The 18,893-nt window shown below is 40.4% G+C and overlaps 1 protein-coding gene across 2 annotated transcripts in view; it reads left to right on the forward strand.

Annotated features, from left to right (window-relative positions):
* The window catches only part of UNC13C (unc-13 homolog C), a 523,785-nt gene that overhangs the window by 383,280 nt on the left and 121,612 nt on the right, over nt 1-18,893 (forward strand). For both annotated transcript variants that reach the window (XM_006017955.1, XM_025197084.1), the window contains 3 exons: nt 15,980-16,106; nt 17,031-17,127; nt 18,037-18,180. In XM_006017955.1, coding sequence (XP_006018017.1) covers nt 15,980-16,106; nt 17,031-17,127; nt 18,037-18,180 — 368 coding nt within the window. The remainder of the gene's footprint in view (nt 1-15,979; nt 16,107-17,030; nt 17,128-18,036; nt 18,181-18,893) is intronic.

An 18,893-nucleotide genomic window follows, 5' to 3' on the forward strand; every position in this document is an offset into this window, starting at 1 on the left:
CTATGTAGCACACAACAGACTGGGGAGGGAACAGGCAGCACAGTGGCAGAGAGGGCAGGGAGCAGAGCATCAGATCAAGCAAGGAGCACAAGGCAAGGAGCAGAAAACAGAGCAGCAGATTGGGCAGAGGATAGGGACTAGAGTAGCACTTAGGGAGAGTGCAGGGCTAATTTGTTGCACACCTACCACTGCTTTAGATGAACTCACTAAAAACACCTCCTATTTCAGTTGCCTCACACTTTCAGTTCTAGTTCCTTGCTTTTAAGTGCCTTAACCAGATGTTAACTTTTTGGGTTGAAATTATCATGATTTGTTCTTAGTCTCAGGTTGAACTTTATCTGAAAGTGTCATCAAAAATGTTCAGCTGTTTATAACCCCTAGTATATTGCTAGTTTAGGGGTTTCCCTAATTCTTAATATTCAAGGACCATATGACAAGTGGGAATAGTTAACACAGAGTTCTCCTGCCATACTGCATAGTTGGCTGCAGGGATCTAGATATAAGAACCACCTATACCAGTATTATGCTCAACAGGATCTCCACCACCCCCGAGGAATCCTTGACATCTGATTTGAGAAGTGGAAAATAAACAGAATGTAGCAAAGAATTTGACCCAAATTATTGTGTAGGATTCTTGACCTTTTTGAAATAACATAAAAAGTTTGGATACCACTAATATATTATATATCCCAAAAAGTTCAAGCTTGGTTGTGCAGTTATTTATCTAACTCCAAAATGAGGCACCTAAGTAGAAGGGCTGTGCGAAGCTTCAGTCCCTGATTCGATTCGGCAGAGATTCGGCCTGATTCAGTGGCTGAATCTCTGAATCTGAATCAAATCAGGAGATCCTTTAATCTCTCTGAATCAAAACTGAATCCTTCAAATCAATTCAGAGAGATTTGGAAAGATTCGGCAATTCGGACATAGATACAGATTTAAATGTTTTTTCTACATACCTCAAGGTACCAGGGGGCTCGTGAATGCTGCGATGCTGGGCGGACAGAGCATCCCACAGGAGTGCGCGAGGCTCCCCAGAGTGTTTGGCAAAAGACCCAGAAGTGCACCAGAAGTACTTCCGGGTCCACCCCTACTAAGTAGTGGCTTCATTTTTCAGAATGCTAAGAAAGTAAAGGTGTTATTAAAATAAAGGAACGTTTCAGTGTATCTTAAAATCAGTAGTGTTAGAGTGATGTTTTAACTGTGATGGTCCAGAAATTAATTATATGAGGCAAAGAAATATTAGAGCAATATCTTTTATTGGACTAGTTTGCCTAACTGGGATAATTACACAAGTTTTTGAATGCAAGACCAAAGAACAATGTTTTTCATTTGAAAGCTTGTGTAACTCTATCCCAACTATATTAATTGGTCCAGTAAAAATATCACCCTAAGAAATCCTTGCGTCTCTTAAAATCAGGCCATATATTAAGGTACCAAAATATGGACATAATACATTTGTTAACTGCTGTACTGAGTAGGCCTTGATTTCCAAATAAATATTTTCAAATAAACTCTTTTAGCAATATATTTTGCCACTGAGTTGTGGGAGAACTATACGGCGTAATGTGCTATTAAGCACATTATAGTTTATATAATAAGTTTATTATATAAACTTATATAGTTTATATTAAGCACATTATATTATAGTAATGGGAACTGTTCCTGTCCCTCCCACACATCTCAGTAGAACAGATTGCTTAGTAAATATGCTGCACTATCAGGAGCACTTCCAAAAACCAAAAGGTAGATAATATTGGACTTTCACCCCAAGAGACCTTTTTTATCGTAAGTAAAAAATGTAATGAATGTTTGCAGATAATTAGTGCACAGTACAGTTGGTAGTTTCCATTCAAGACAAACTAAAAATGATGTTACAAAGCAGGATTGAACTACATTGGGAAAAAAACCTATATTGCATAGCTACTCCAACATTTGTCTTCATCACAGTTGGCTCTCAGGTCCACAGCTCTCCATCTCTTACTTTTTTAATAGCCTTGTAAGGGAAAAAGATATTAATTTGGACACTAAACCAAATAACTTTTGAATAGTTCAACTAAATTACTGTTGTTCCCAAAGTCACGTAGTCTGTTTTTTATAATAAACCAGTTCTGTATATCTACTATTCAAAAGAATAAGGAGCAAATTAAACCTATCCCTAACTATACTATGGTAACTCCACACAACTAATAAAAACCCCATAAAAATACAGGACTCAAAACAAGGCCACAATTTAAACTGAATCAACAGAACAATAAGTCAAATGTTTAAATCACTAAACCTGTACAGCAGATAATCAAATCTAATCATAAGGTTGTCTCAAGAAGTTCTTGATTAACCTTGTGCTAAAACATTTACAGAGGAGCAGATTTCATTTTAATCTGAGACCAGATCCAGGATTCTGGCCAGCCCGATGCACCAACATAGTGAGGGAAGTCATCTCAGCATGGCTTGTAATATCACTGTAAACTTTCTTACCTAGCATGTTACATACTCATGATCACTCAGTCATGCAAAACATCAATGAGTAAATTGGTAATATCAGAAACTTTTCTCTGACTTTTAGGGATAGAATATGATTCTTGTGTAGAACGTTTTATAGTGATTTAAATACTAGTAGTTCAGAGCCTTTAACAGCAAATAAGACAGCCTTTCTCTGGTTGTGTCCATGAGAACTCTTTGGTATTGAGATAATTACTTTGATGAATAAACCCCAAGGAATGTCTGCACTAGTAATTTGGGGGAAATTCCCCAACATTGCAGAAGAATGGTACAAATTCACATGTGACAATGGTTCTGACAGCTTCAGTATAGACAAAAACAAACTGTTTTTATTTCAGTGTCCTCTGCAATGGTGCTAATCAGAGTAAGGCGATAGTGGCCACGTCTACACAAGACGGTACTGCACAATGGTTACTGCGCATTTATTTAGTACTTGTATAAACAAGTTACTACACCAGTGAATGCCTTTTTTGTGATGCTACTGCTCAGTAGCATTACATCACTGTTTTTCCCACACAGTGCTACTGTGCAGTACTATCAGGCTACTGCACAGTCATTGTCTCATATAGATACACCTACGGTAGTGGAAACACCTGTGCCATATCTATACTAATGCTCTTTCATTATATACACTGACCATGATAGTTCAATACTGGCAATTTTCCTGCAAAATGCTAGATGGGTTGAGGCTGACTGGCCAGAAGAGTCAGTTTACATCAGTCCCCATGTTTTTACAAGCATCCACATCCAACAGCTGGACCATCAAATCATAATCATCATCACTTTTTTTAACAACACTGTCTTTTATAGGTTCAGATGTGCATGGCCTTAAGAGACGGAATAGAGGAGAGTTCTCTACCCTGGGATACTTATTTAAAGTCTTAGGAATGGATTCTCCCAGATAGGGATAACTTATGTAACATACACAATAGAGATACTCACTCCATCACTGTCAGAGCCCAGGGAAGGATGAAGATCAGTCTAGCCCAAGTTCCATGGTACTCCAAGTAAAGTATAATCTGCATCACATTTAAGACTAGTACAGCCTCTTGCTACCTATCGAGTGGGTTGGGCTTAGCATTATGACATCTTACTCCCACTTTCCACTATTTTCCTGTTTTGGGCAGTGTTCACCCCTGACATAAAGATTAGAAGGAATCTCTACATGCCCTGGCACACAGGGAATACAGTATTAGCACTATTAGGTGTACAAATAACTACACATGATCACAAGATAAACCCACAGATTTCAAATAGGAATCCATGGCATCAAAAGCATTCACCTGTTCTGTTTGGTCTTTCTGAGTTTTTTGCAACAGAAGAATTGCTCTATCATTTTTTCAGAATCAAAAATGAGTGAAAACTAAGAGCTGGCATTTCTCAAAAGGTGCCTTGAGTCAAACAAGGGGTACCTTGAGTCTAAAAAGGTGGAGAACCACTGGTTTAGAAATTAAAGCAGTGAAAGGGAAGACGTGAATGATTATAGGTCTCTTCAAGGTTTCCTGACTTCTTCCACCTTCTTCCTCTTCCAGTCTATCTTTCAATCTCTCAATCAAATCTAGATAATATTTTACTCCAGGCAATGTGAAGACTCTGTTTTAGTAGGTAATTCTTTAGTCAGGTGAAATGTTCAACAGTTATACTTAGATATCACCTGAGATTCATTATTGTATAATACTCATATAATAATAATTTGCTGTGTGGGGTTTATAATTTACTAGTTTGATATTTCACATGGCACCTTTTGAAACTATCTAAGGTGGTAGGGCTAAAAATAATGGAAGCTGTTCATTCCCTTTTCATTTAAATTGCAGTTTGTTCTGATATTTTTTACCTCAAGTTAAAAGAGCTAAGCATTTCTCCTTTATTTAAAACTCTCTTTTTTCCTTTTAGTTTTTTACCTTAGAATCTAAAATCAAACAACTGTAGAGTTAATAGAATAAGGTGTAATTAAGTTATTCAACAGAAGCCAGCTATGGAGCAAACAGTAATACATTAAGAAGCAAAAATAAGGCCTTCATAGTAACTTTTTATCATTCAAACTATCCAGTGGACACATTTATACACAGAGGCTCTAAAGAAATAATTCGCAAGAACTGTTTCTATTACATTTTAGGAAGCTTATTCCTCAATTTTAATAGAACAAAAATTTAAATTCCTTATTCCTTTTTGAACAGATGAAACTGAGCAAAACCTTCGATATCCATGGTTCATCTATGGCTACACCTTAGGGGAAAAAACCCACCTGTTCCCCTTCCCTGCTTGCCTGCAGTAAACACCCCACCTGTTCCCCTTCCCTGCTTGCCTGCATGGGGCCTTGCTCTCCTCTGCCTTCCTCAGCAACTCAGATTCCCATTCATTGTTCCCTGCCTGGGCTGAGAGCCAGCAGCAGTGGCTGGGTAGGCAGAGTAACCCTTCCCTACCTGCTCCCCTGGGACAGACATTGCAGCCAGCTCCAAGTAAGTAAAGCCCTGGGAATAGGGGGAAAGAGAAGGAAGGAGGGAACCCCAAAGGACAGGTGAGGAGTCCCGGGGTGGGGAGGGGAGCAGGACCAGGGTAGCTCCAGGGGCCAGGGAGCAGGCTAGTTCCCAGAATGGGTAAGGGGGATTCTTCCCTTTCAGTCCTCCTGGCCCCTGCTGGCCAGTAGTGTGACTTCTCCAAACTCGAGCCGGCAATAACAGTGATCAACATTTGTGCAGCTCACAATGTAAGGTGTAACAAGGCCCTTACACATTAATTTTAGAGAGATTCTGCAGTTCTTAACTCCTGGATTGTCCATACATTAATACCTGAAATAAGTTGTATGCACTTTAGGCTACTTTAAGTTACGCCCCTCCAGAGCAAGTTTATCTCTGATCCATGTTACCCTGCTCATGCTCCATTATTGTGTGGTCACTCCCCACAGATGAGCCACTCAAGTTGCAATCCTTCAGCATCTCAAGCTGCAGTGTCCCCTCCCCTCCTGTTCTGTGTAGGCAAACTTTCTACCCCCTGAACTCTACTGCCCAGGGGATGGTTCAGCACTAAGCTAACTCCCGCTCCTGTCCCTGGGTGTGTAACCCCATGCAAACAGCCTCCAGAGCACATGCCAGCTTGCCTGATTGCAGGGCATGAATGAGTACAAAAGTGGGGTCTAGCAGTGGTGGAGAGAGGAAGAAGGTAGGTGTCTGGATCAGATCTCCATGAACTTGAGCTTCCTTCCTGGGGCAGGGGCAGTAACTCTCCTACAAGTGCCTTCCTTTACTGCTACTACCACCCTGCAACCCTGGGAAACACAACCAGCACCCCCTTGCTCCAATTCCAAAGCCCAATATATTAAAACTTCAGACCTCCTTTAATTTACTTCCTCCTTATTTCTTTTTTTTATCCTTCAGTAGCTGACTTCCTTCATTTTACTACCTATTTCCCATCCCCATGTCATTTCATTGCCCACCCCCATCCCATTAAACTTTCTGCCTCCCAGCTTCATGCTTCTGCCCCCATGCCCCCAATTCATCTTTCACACACCTAAAGCAGGGAGAGAAGCCTTTCTGGGCTCAGCAGCCCTGAAGTGGCAACTCACAGTGGTAGCTCCTATTCAGGTTCCTGCTCACCAGTTGTCTATTGGCAAGTCACTGCTGTGCAGGCTGGGGACAGAGAAGGTTTTTAGCCTTAAGGTGTAACTGCACCAAACTCAAACTAGCACTAACAAGGATCAATATTTCAGCATCTCGAAGTGCAATGTGTAACAAGTAGGCCTGTGTGAGTAGGCAGTTATTCAATCTGGCTTCGGATCGGGCCACTTTGGATGCCAGGGATCTGATAAGGAGCTCCGGACTGGGTTCCTGCTTCGATCCAGCCAAAGATCCAGCCATAGGGTATAATGGGGAATCAATTAAATTACTATAGCTTTGTTGTTTGTTGTCTGATTTGGATGAAATTTGCAGGGGTGGTAGCCTCTTCTGAGAGCATGAAGCCTGCCAAGCTTCAAGAAGATCGGTGCAGGGTTCAGAGGGAACTTTACCCCAAATTCTTGAAAGCAAAACTCATGTCACATGTATGTGTTACACCACAGGGGGGGTGTGAAAACTGCAGGGATGGTGGCCCCTGTTGAGGCCTACCAAGTTTCAAGGAGATAGGTGCAGGGGTTTGGGAGGAACTGTACCTCAAGCTGCTGACAGGCAAAACTCGTGACATAGATGACTGTGCGCGTTAAGGGACAGCGGGCTCATTTCCACAGTATTCTGTGGCAGTTGTGTGTTACAAATTAACAAATGTATCTAAAGTAAATCTAAGATAATAAAATCCAAAACTCTGTCTCAAAATGGACACTATCTGGCCCTTGCAAAAATACTTCCCACCCAAAACCTAAATGTTTCCCAGTAATGCAGGGAAAGGTTATGAGATAAACATCCAAGTGGTGTTAGATAGCTGAATCCAAACTATGTTGTTAGTTTGTCCTTGCGACTCTTAAGGCTGAGTTCTGCAAGATGCTATATGCTGTGCTTTGTATTCTGGCCCTGATCCTGCAAAGAATCTTATTTATGCCTGGCACTTATTTAAATATCCTGTATTTCTAGGGCTAAAATGATTTTGAGAGAGCTTATTTTCTCTTCATTTGAACTTCATTCACTTAATTATTTTTTTTCCTGTTCTTACAACTTTAAATACTGAGCCTGGGAGCACTTCTAGAACTGTTAGTAAAAAAGAGAATGAAAAACAGATATGCTTACAGTGGCTTATCAGGTTTTCCATAGCACTGAATCAAATCATTATTTTGTTGTCCATTGAATGGCATACCGCCTTGTAGATCACATCACATGCATTTCATATGGTACACAGTGTTTAAAATTTATGAGCCCAGTGATCTAAGGCTTAGGAGACTGATGAAGGAGGGGTGCTATGCAAAAGTTGAAAGATGGAGAAAGTATAGTTATATCATTTTTATGGAATATTTCAGATTTATTTTACTTAAAGTGTATGGTTGTGATGGTCCCCAGTCACTGGTATGCTGTATTACACCTAGGCCAAAATTCTAAAAGACAGAAGGCTTAAAGTTAGGTTCCTACTTCAGACACCTACATGTTTGAGTTTGACTTGATTTCAAAATGGCTGAGCATCATCCAACTCTCACTGGGCACATCTACATATTCATTAATGCACTTTTCCTAATGTGCATTACATTTAGTACCTCTACTGTGGGGTACTAAATAAATGTGCATTAGGCTGCCCTACTGCACAGTAGCAAAAATGCACACTTTTTAAGTGATGGTTAATGAGCAGTAGCCTACTTTTATTGCACATTAGCTTACTAGCCTGGTTTTTGATATGACAATTTAATGCACAGTAAAATAGTCTATTGCACATTAAAGTGCCTGTGTAGATGCACTGAGGTGCAAATGAGGCACCTTCTCCCTCCAATTTACTCTTATTTAAAAGAAGAACTTTTACTAATAAGAAGAAACTGCTAATTCATGCCAGATTGTTATTCCACATAACCAATATTTCTAGTCATTTGTTGGCAGACCAGTTGCTTCTTCATATATTCTATTTACAGAAATCAGATATGTCCTGTTGACAACTCTAGTAGCTGATTTAAACCAACAGAGACCAGGTTTTCTGAGCAGCACACTCAGAATTGCAAAGCTTATTTGCATGCATGAGGAAATGAAAAATTGGAGATGTCACTATTTATTGGTCCGTGTACTTGTATATGCAAAATAGATACACTTTTTACACACAAAAATGTAAGCCCACTTGTCTGAATATCTAGTCTCAGTCTCTAGGCCGTATGTTCTCTTGTACTCAGTATCATTTTTTTAAAATGAGCTGCATTCCTGGAATCTGTAGAGAACAAAAACTATAGCAAGCATATTTTTTTCTGCGTGGCTCTGTAACAGGTTATATTACACTAGAGAGAATTTGTAGGGCTCTAAGTAGCATGTGGGTGTGAATGAATGGAATGTTGAAACAGAAACTGATTTACTGACTTTTTTTCTGGTGTGATGAAGAGGCTGTAAAGGTGCAAAAGTTAATGCAATTTTTAAAAGCAGTGAGAACTTCTATCACCACTTCACAAGCTGATTCCCACAAAGCTTAGTTATTCCCTGAATAATAATAGGCTTCTGAAACACTTTTATTTATTGTGTGCTACTCCGGTTTTAGTAGAGTGCAATTAGAGTGCAACTATTGCATATAAAATGCACATCTTTAGCTAATACACAGAGTTAAATCCTCACACACTGCTTTGGCCACAATTTCTGTGGCACACAAGGGCCAGAATTTACCAGTGTGGAGGAATCTCTCTCTCTCTTCACCTATCACTAACTTTGCATGGGTAAGAATTGAACACACAGGATCAGATCCTTTTCTACTTCTTAGCCAGCTAAATGTCTGAATGCAATCCTGTTCCTATCTGCTGGGTTCCTGAAAAACATGTCACCATAAAAATTAAGACATTAGCCTTAGCTTTGAGGCTAGGATGAGGGCAAGTTACACAGGCAGATATATTAGTGGGGGTTTTTAGGGACACAGGCAATGCAGAATGAGATTGCTCAAAGACATCCAGTCCCTTTTGCCACATAATTGGCAGCTGGGGCTACTTACATGAGTTTCAGAATCTATTCCCTGCCTTTTCCCCAGGAAGGGGCATAACTCACTGAGGAAGGAGAGCCCTCCCTTTTGGCTGCCCAGTGGTGTAGCTTTAATAGGACGGTACAGTAGTTCTGTCTGGTGATGAGGACACTGTCCTGTGCTGCATGAGGTCTGCATGCAAATCCATGCAAGCAGAGCTGGGCAAAAGGTAACTACCATCATCGTGCTAGGTTTAGTCCAGTGTATTGAACAGTTGTGAGTGGTCTTTGGCCTATGGTTTCAGAGGTTTTTTCTGCATTGCTGAGAGTGCATGGTGAGGCTGAATTGCACAGGAGTGTAGAATTGTAAATCTTCAGGGCAGAATTTAAGATACAAAGCAGGACAAGCATAGGTAGGGCTGTGCAAGGAATGTAGATGAATAAGCACACTTCAGGCTGTTACATGAGGTGAAGCAGAAACGTTTTGGATGAAAGTGATACACACACACACTCAAGAGTATCTTCACAATGTCTATTTATCAGTAAATTATATTTGAACCATCAGGTTGCTAAATGTTGTATTCAAGTGTACTTGTTATGAGGGAGAATGGAATTCCTCACTCATTAATATATTAGTCACATAGCTATCTAGTTAGGAAAAGGCTGTCTAGTTAGGTAAGTCTGCAGCTGTTGTGATGCAAGCAGAAGCAAGAAGCAGAGATCAGGTGGTTACAGCAGTGGTAAGTACTTTATTAATGATGATTCAATTGAGATACAGAAGAGCCATCACTACCTCTGAATATACAAAGGCCAACATTTTTAACTTTTAAGTACCTCTGAGCAAACACAAAAGCTAGCAGTCTCCAAGAGTTCTGTTTCATTGAATTTCTGTCACATTTTCCTGTCAGCTGGGTAGAGAGGATTGTCCTTCAGAGCTGGTAGGTGACATGGTGCAACAAATGCATGAGAGTCCTTTGATCTCTGGAGATACATGGAAACCTTGAGTAAGAACGTGTGGAAAGGTGTGCTTGCTTGAAATAGATTGTCAGGGTAGGAAAAATGAAAGATATTAACAGGAGGGTTGTGTTTGTTAGCTAACTAGGAAGGAGAAGAGGGAGTTTGCCACACAGGGCAAGGTGAAGCAGTAGATCACCGGCCAGAAATATGAGATGGATTAGAAGGGGAGACAAAAACCCCAGGGTTTGAAAGTGAGACTTGAACTATTTTTGGATTCAATCACTAATTAATTGTAATTCACCTCACACCTAAAAATTGTGTGGTGCTTCCGATTTCACTTTCAGTTGTTATCAACAGGAAAAATATGACCTACATTAAAATGACTGTTAAAAAGATGTGATGTGTAATTTCTCTACACCAGTAGTGCTTAGTCTTTTGTCCCTGTGGGCTGGATGAGTAGCACAGGGCCATTCCACAAGGCCCCAATCGTTTATGCTCCAACTAGTATAAAAGCCTGTAAAAAATGACAGGCAAAAACAGGCTACTTGTTATAGGGTACCACGTTTCTGTTATCCACTGTGTCATTACCAACTTGAGCTGTTCTGCCTGGTCTTCTTCTAAACAATGGGTATCCATCAACATTTCCAAGTATCTCCTCTCTAAACTTCTTTGGATATTTCTTCAGACATTGATGATTTTCCCTGCATGGCGCATTTGGATGCAATCCTCCACACGGTCCATGAATCATACATCTCGTCATAATGATCTATGCTCAACAGGCAACATTTTGGAAGTTTAAAGAGTTACAAAATTGACACACCACGTTCATCAATCCACAGCTATGTTCTTCAGTCTTGTCTTCAGTAAATCTGTTGTTGTCTACTCTTTCAGCCTGTTTTCTATTGCCTCTGCAAACCCTTCGCCTTTCTATTGCATCTCTTCTACGCCGTCCTCTTTGCTCATTTGTTTTGTTGTCTTAGTTTTGCCATTCTTTCTGCATTCAGTTGCCATTCTCTGCTTCACCTTGGTAGGGGTGTTGTGGGTTAAAGTAAGGGTGTTAATGGACACTTTTTGCTCAGATACCGAGAGTACACCATAACTAATTGAAATCAATCACTAAAAGTCCCAAAAATTGAGCGCAAATGTGGTTTTTTGAGTATGACAGACAGAATGACAAAGACACAAATTAAACAAATTATTATAGAGGATTGGATCCCACACTGCCTCGGCCCATCCTTGCACACTGGGGTCAGGCCCCCACACCATCCTGCACACCCAGTTCTGCCCAGACTGCCTTGTGCTCCTGATCTAGCACACAGCTCCATGTTAGGTGGTTTGTCACAGGCCCAGAAATTTGGCCACAGGGGAGCGGCATCCAGCTGCTATTGCTCCCCTGCCACCAAATTTTCAGACCATGGGCCAGATCTGGCCTGCCGGCTGGGGTTGGTTGAGCACCTCTGCTCTACATGATGCCAAATTTGTATACATTTCAAGCTATTTTTAACAGAGACTAATGTCCTCCCACAAACCTTTCTGTTATTTTTTTACATAGATAAATGGATCGGGATCTTGAATTTTGATATAGTCTAGGGCCAGATTTACAAAAGTATTTAAGTACCTAAGATGTGGACAGAATTCAGCGTAAGCTGCATGCCTGTCCTGTTTTAGGTATCCTTCTATCATAGTAGGCATCTATCTGAATCCTTAAATACCTATCTTTATAAATCCAGCCCCTTTTACTAACAGCCCCATCCATACACTAGGCTAAATAAAAACCCCTGGTCTAAACATGCTCAAACTTTGGAGAGATTTGTATCTTATTGCAGCAACAGAAACTGGCAAGTATGAAACTGCTGAACATCTGTTGGTGTAATTTTACGAGGAGGAAGCCAGCCTATTACTGAAACACTGTCCCCCATCCACATGCAAAATTGCATCTGCCCCACTGAATCTAAATACTGTTTCCTTTGTTTCCTGTGCTGATAGCTACTTTATTGTATATTTGGAGGTGGGCTCCTGGGGATTTCTGTTGTTCCATTTCCATAGTTCATTGGGCAATGCTGCCTTTGTAAAACTGGCTTACATTTGAAAAGATTTTCTTGGTGCAGAGTTGTGTCAGTGCAGATTCTTTCTGGAAGTCTAGGACAGAAGGAAAAAGAATAAGTGATTTCTTTTTACAATAAGCTTTTTCTATTAAGATAGAAAAGGAAAAAAACACTACAGCTGTGCAAAATTTCACCACCAGTTTTGTTTCAGTGCTGTTTTGACTAATTTTGAGATCAAAACAGCGAAATCGAATTGAAACAGATATCGTCGAAACATCCTCGACACAAAACAAGGCAAGTCAAACTGTTTCGAAATTTTCAAAACATTTTGACTTTTGAAGCTGAAGCTGGGCTTCCCTTCAATTGCCTTCAATGCCTGCAGGGAAAGAAAAACTAAAGTAAGGAGAGGGAGGGGGGGAGGGGGGAAGGAGTTCTTTTATCATTGACTTTACAATTATTGTAGTTGGCCAGTGACTGGCATCCTTCCTGGGGTCCCTTCCAACCCCAGGGCTCTGGGGCAGGGATGGAAAAACTTCATAAATTCATAGATTCATAGATGTAGGGTTGGAAGGGACCTTGTAGATCTTCTAATCCGACCCCCTGCCATGGGCAGGAGAGAAAACTGGGCTCAAATAACCCCAGCCAGGTAAACGTTGAGCCTCTTCTTAAAGGCCCCCAGGGTAGGAGCCAGCACCACTTCCCTTGGAAGTTCGTTCCAAATCCTAGCCGCCCTAACTGTGAAGTAGTGCCTTCTACTGTCTAGTCTAAACCTACTCTCTAGCAACCTATGGCCGGGAGGTGCTTGGGGGAACAAGGTCTCTCCCAAACCCCGCTGGTCCCCCCTAGTAAGTTTATAGACGGCCACCAGGCCCCCCCCTCAGCCTTCTCTTGTGAAGTCTGAACAGGTTAAGGTCCCATAGCCTCTCCTCATAGGGTCTGCCCTGCTGTCCCTGGATCATGTGAGTGGCCCTCTGGACCCCCTCAATGCTGGCCACATCCCTCCTGAAGTGCGGCACCCAGAACTGGATGCAGTACTCCAGCTGCAGCCTGAACAGTGTCACATAGAGGGGGAGGATCACCTCCTTGGCCCTGCTTGTGATACATCTGTGGATGCAGGACAAGGTACGGTTAGCCCTACTGACTGTGTTCTCGCGTTGTCGGCCCATGTTCATCCTGAAGTCAATAATGACTCCAAGATCTCTTTCTGGCACCGTGCTTTCGAGAAGGGAGTTCCCCAGCCTATAGGTATGCTGCTGGTTCCTACTGCCCAAGTGCAGCACCCTGCACTTGTCAGTATTGAATCCCATCCTATTTTCATTTGCCCACCCCTGTAACCTGTCCAGGTCCTGCTGTAATCTGTCCTTCCCTTCTACTGTGCCCACCTCACCCCAAATCTTGGTGTCATCTGTGAATTTAAAGAGGCTGCTCTTCATCCCATCGTCCAAGTCACTAATAAAAAATTGAAGAGTGTGGGGCCAAGGACTGAGCCCTGAGGGACCCTACTGCCCACTTCCCTCCAGGTTGAAAATGACCCATTCACCACCACTCTCTGAATACGACCCCTCAGCCAATTTGCAATCCATCTGACTGTGTAGGCATCAATGCCATAGTCGCCTAGCTTTTTAATGAGAATGGGGTAGGAGACAGTGTCAAACACCTTCCTGAAGTCCAGAAAGACTACATCCACCGCAACACCTCCGTCCAGTGATTTTGTGACCTGATCATAGAAGGCAATCAGGTTGGTCTGACAGGACCTGCCCCTAATGAAACCATGCTGGTTGCCCTTGAGCATCATCCTTGCTGCTGGCCCATCACAGATGTGCTCCTTGATAATCTTCTCAAAGAGCTTCCCCAGGATTGAAGTAAGACTAACGGTCTTATAGTTGCCCAGGTCCACCCTCTTCCCTTTTTTAAAGATGGGCTACACATTGACCCTCTTCCAGTTGTCTGGCCCCTGGCCAGAGCACCACAAGTGCTTGTAAAGCCATGCCAGGGGGCCCCCAATACCTCCTGCCAATTCCCTCAACACCCTGGGGTGGAGAGCATCTGGACCTGCTGATCTGAACATGTCCAGCCCCTCCAGAAGTTCTCTAACCCAGTCCTCCCTAGGCTTGGCAGAAGCATTGTTTAAACTGCCCTGCTTAGGTTCTGCCTTGGTGTCAGTTAGTGAGCTGTCTCTGTTCTAGCAGCTCAGCCTCAGACAACTACGGCTAGCAGCAGCACTGATCTTCTAACAGATTCTGTACTTGCTAGCAAGAGGGATTTCAGATTCAGAATACCTTTTTCTTCAAGGCTCTTTTATTTTATTATATTCATTGATTCATTCTTGACTGAAGAATTGATTCATTGTTTTCACCCCCCTCTTCCCCAAGACAGACACAGTCAGTTGCACAAGCACCCATGTCATGAGTTTTGCCTGTCAGCAGCTAGAGGTGCAGGGCCCCAGAACCCAGAAGCCCTGCACCGATCTCCTTGACAGCTGGCAGGCTTCGTGGCCGCAGCAGGGGCTAGCAAGCCAGCAGCTTTCACCCTGCTGCATCTTAACACACACAGTCAGCCATGTCACGAGTTTTACTTGTCTGCAGCTTGAGGTACAGTTTCCCCCAAACCCCTGCATCTATCTCCTTGAAACTTGGCAGGTCATTGTGGCCTCAGCAGGAGCTAGCATGCCTGTAGATTTGACCCCACTGAAGCTTAACATATACACATGATATGAGTTTTGCTTTCAAGACTTTGGGGTGAAGTTGCCCTGAAGTCCCTGCACCTATCTCCTTGAAACTTGGCAGACTTCATGCCCTCAGAAGGGGCTACCATTTCTGCAAGTTTCATCCAAATCAGGCCAGAAATGACAAAGTTCTAGGCTGTTTCAAGCTTCCCCATTATAGCCTATGGGCAAAACAGCGAAACAGCATCGAAACGGTGAAATTGTTTTGATGAAACGTGACAGAACAGCTGTTTTGAATTTAAACAAAATGCAAAATGGAACACTGTTCCATTGAAATGTCAAAACGCAAGTTAAAATGAAATGCGGAGCCATTTTGTTCTGCTGTCTCCTCAGATTTCACAGGTTTGGGCCTGTGCAGAACTTTAATAAATAACTTCCAACAAAAGCTCAAGTGACTGAATAGCAAATGCTAACACAGTGGGATAACCTTTGTAATAATAAATATTGACATGCTGAAATGTATAATAGACCACAAATAAGCATATGAAAAAATGAATAGCTTTAGACTAAATTCTGCTTACAACCTACAGTTCATATTAAAATCAGTGAAAGTTTAGAACTACAAGTTCTTAATTTAGTTCTTAATTTAGCACCTGAATACTCTCTGTGAGTATTGTGTTGGAAGAAGGGTTGTTTTCTCAGTTGCTGTTAAGGTTTATTTTCTTTAAATATTTATCCATAACGCCATTAAAGCGTATTACTTAAAGGTGTATTTGCATTACGTCACAGCTGTAGCTTTATTTATTTTCTAACTTGGCTCCTCTACCCATGCAGTTTGCATCACGCCAAGAGAAATCTGAATGAAGTTTGAAAGTGATTAACCTATTAGAACATTCTTCTATATTGAATTTTCAAACCTTTTTTCTCAGGAAGGCAGTATGGTTTTCCTATTATTCTATGATAAAATTAGTTTTACTTTACACATAGCCAAAGATCATTTTAGTAATGAGGACCTCAAAAGGTTTTGTGCTTGAACTTTTCTCTAGTGATGCAGAGAACCTGTGGTTGAAATTGTGGGTGCAGTCTCAGACTATTTGCCTGTAATGTAATCACCTTATTATGGTGCATATATTATGGTGCACATATATATGTGTGTATATATATTCATTACTGCATATAATGATAAAATAAAGGAATGTGCAGGGATATTATTTACTATCAGAACTTCATTCAATGTTTTTTTATTTTCTCTCCTATCATAGAACACGAAAAGCAGCGGTTATGCAAAAGCACAGATTACATGAATTTACACTTCAAAGTGAAATGGTTTTATAATGAATATGTAAAAGAACTCTCTGACCTCAAGGATGCAGCACCTGAATACTCTCTGTGAGTATTGTGTTGGAAGAAGGGTTGTTTTCTCAGTTGCTGTTAAGGTTTATTTTCTTTAAATATTTATCCATAATGCCATTAAAGGCAAAATTAATTTAAGCTGTGAACTACTAATAACATCTTAAATATGCTCTTCAAACCTTTTCTACTTATTCTACCAAATGAATATTACACATATGTAAAATATAATTAACCACCCTGCATGTATTTTTTCAACAAGTTTATGTGCCAAGATTAAACAAATAAAATCTTGAAGCCAAAGGATTCCAGGAGAAGATTTAAAAATTTAAATACAGCAACAGTGTTATGTGATTGCAGTCATTCCACACCAAAACCTGGATTAAGATACAGCATTATTGAGGCTAGTTTATTGAAGCAGTTGTTATTCCATGGGCTAATTTTCTTCTCAAACTTTCTTTTTCTCTTTTCTTACTGTAATTAGTTTATGGTCTCTAGAAATGCACAGATTGGGCAATTACCTTAATGTTGGTAAGATTAATTCTCTACAAGCTTGAAATGAAATAGTGCTGTAGCAAAATTCAGTTCTGTGATATAAAAGTATTCACAGAAAAAACAAATGTCATTTATTAAAACGACCAAAGCAAAAACAAAAAACAAAAACAAAATAAATTTCTAACAACGGACTCAAATATCAAGTGTATGTTTTTTCAAATGTATGTTTTTAAACATGAAAAATATTGATTTGGGACATGTAAAGCCAAGGCATATTAGCAGCCAAAAATGTATGCATGAAAAATGGGGGAGTAAGTTTTAGCTATTTTGGATTCTGATCTACTTTCTAATAATATATATGATCTTAATAATGATATACTACTACAGATAATAAAAGAGCAACATATTTTTAACAATGGATATGTTAAAGTAACATAAATATGATCTCTGGGTGGTATTCATTTTTAGGTGGTTTGAACCCTTTGTCATTCAATGGTTGGATGAAAATGAAGATGTCTCAATGGAGTTTCTTCATGGCGCACTAGAAAGAGACAAAAAAGATGGAGTGAGTCCTTTTCATTAAAAAATAAAAATCTATTAAGGCAACATCAGAACATTACAAAATGCCATACAATACTCTTAGTCCTTATGCAATGGCCTTACACCACCTGATAAGATGGACAGCCATTCCTTCTCAGTACTGGTACCTGCATGCTAATTGTATTTGAACTCCTTAATGATTTTCTGCCTACCTAAATTCCCCTTGTGGTTTCATTTGAAAATATTTTTGTTTCTTGCCCAGCAGTGGTTTTTCCTGCTTGTTTGCACTGTCCAGCAGCTACTATGTTTAAACCATCAGGTGGTTTATATAAAATAAAAATACTACTATAGCAATGCAACTTATATAGAGAGTAAGTTAATATACAGTTATTAAAATTCAAGTTTTACATGTAGCTAAAGATACAGATTCCATCCACTAAGATCCTGCTGCCATCAAGGCTAAGGGTTTGGGTGAAGTCCTGGCCGCATAGAAACTAATGAAGTGTTATAACTGATTTCAATAAAGATGTTTTCACCCCACATATTTTGTGCAGAGGCTGAGGTATTTATGATACAGTTCCAGAAAAGGAAACTATTTATTTTGCAGTGAAGTCTTCCTCTCTGCCTTTGTTTTCTCCCCCACTTTGAGTCCCAGTGAAGCCAGTTCAACTTCCCATAGATTAAGTAGCAAATCCAATACAAAATCATGATTTTAGATTGTAACGCATTCTGCTACTTCCATAAAAGTACAAGAGAAGACATTAAATCATATTAGGAGTTTAATATGTTTAAATTTACAAGCCATTTTCTAATTTCCTTTTTCTCAGTCTAGGATGGATTTAAAGTATAAGGAATTCAATTACTGTTTTATTGTCAGGACATAGATAGCTTCTCAAGTGTTAACCCATTTAAATTATTTTTCTTCCTTCTCTAGTTTCAGCAAACATCAGATCATGCCCTTTTCTCTTGCTCTGTGGTAGATGTCTTCACACAGCTCAATCAAAGCTTCGAGATTATCAGGAAACTGGAGTGCCCTAATCCTGAAGCACTATCTCATTTAATGAGAAGATTTGCAAAGGTAAATTAAATCAATGTGCTTCAACCAAGTTTCAGAGGAAGCAACATTCTGTTCTTGCTGTGCTTACACATGAATAATTCTAATGTTATTTAAAAGAAAACTCCTCTATTTTAAACTGGGAAAACTTCCTATTTTAAACAGGATTCTTATAACTTGGTCTTTTTTTGAGCAGGGAGTTGTTGGCTTGTTCCTCTTTGAGTAATTGCAAGTGGTTGGAGGAACTCTTATCTCTACTAACTTCATATTTTATAACATTAAATATTCATGTTTAGAGTTTCTCAAATTCTTCATTTCTTTTGAGGTCCTCTTACTGAATTTCTACATAGTTTTCAGAGCAATTCTTAACTTTAACACAATGATCTTTTAGGTCAGTGCAAGTGTAGGAAGAATTTCGTGGCTTAGGTTGGGTTTGGCACCAGAGCAGTATTGGAATCCTGCTAGGCTGTGTTGAACCGCACATGAGTTTTATTAGCAGTCCAGTCAGGGCACTCTCCCTCTTATTGTTTGATGGCAATTAAACTACCATATTTCCTCACATACAACACATACCTTTCCCCCCAAAATTGGGGTGTATATTTTTTATCAAGGAATATGTGTTCTTTGCTGGAAAAAGTGAATGCCAGGAGAAGCTGTACAAGCCATGTAGCTGCCAAGATAGCAGAGTCCCATGTCAACCCTCTCGCAGCCATAGCTATTGGCTGAGCACTGTAGCT

Source organism: Alligator sinensis, unplaced genomic scaffold, assembly GCF_000455745.1.
Source record: "Alligator sinensis unplaced genomic scaffold, ASM45574v1 scaffold250_1, whole genome shotgun sequence".
NCBI lineage: Eukaryota > Metazoa > Chordata > Crocodylia > Alligatoridae > Alligator > Alligator sinensis.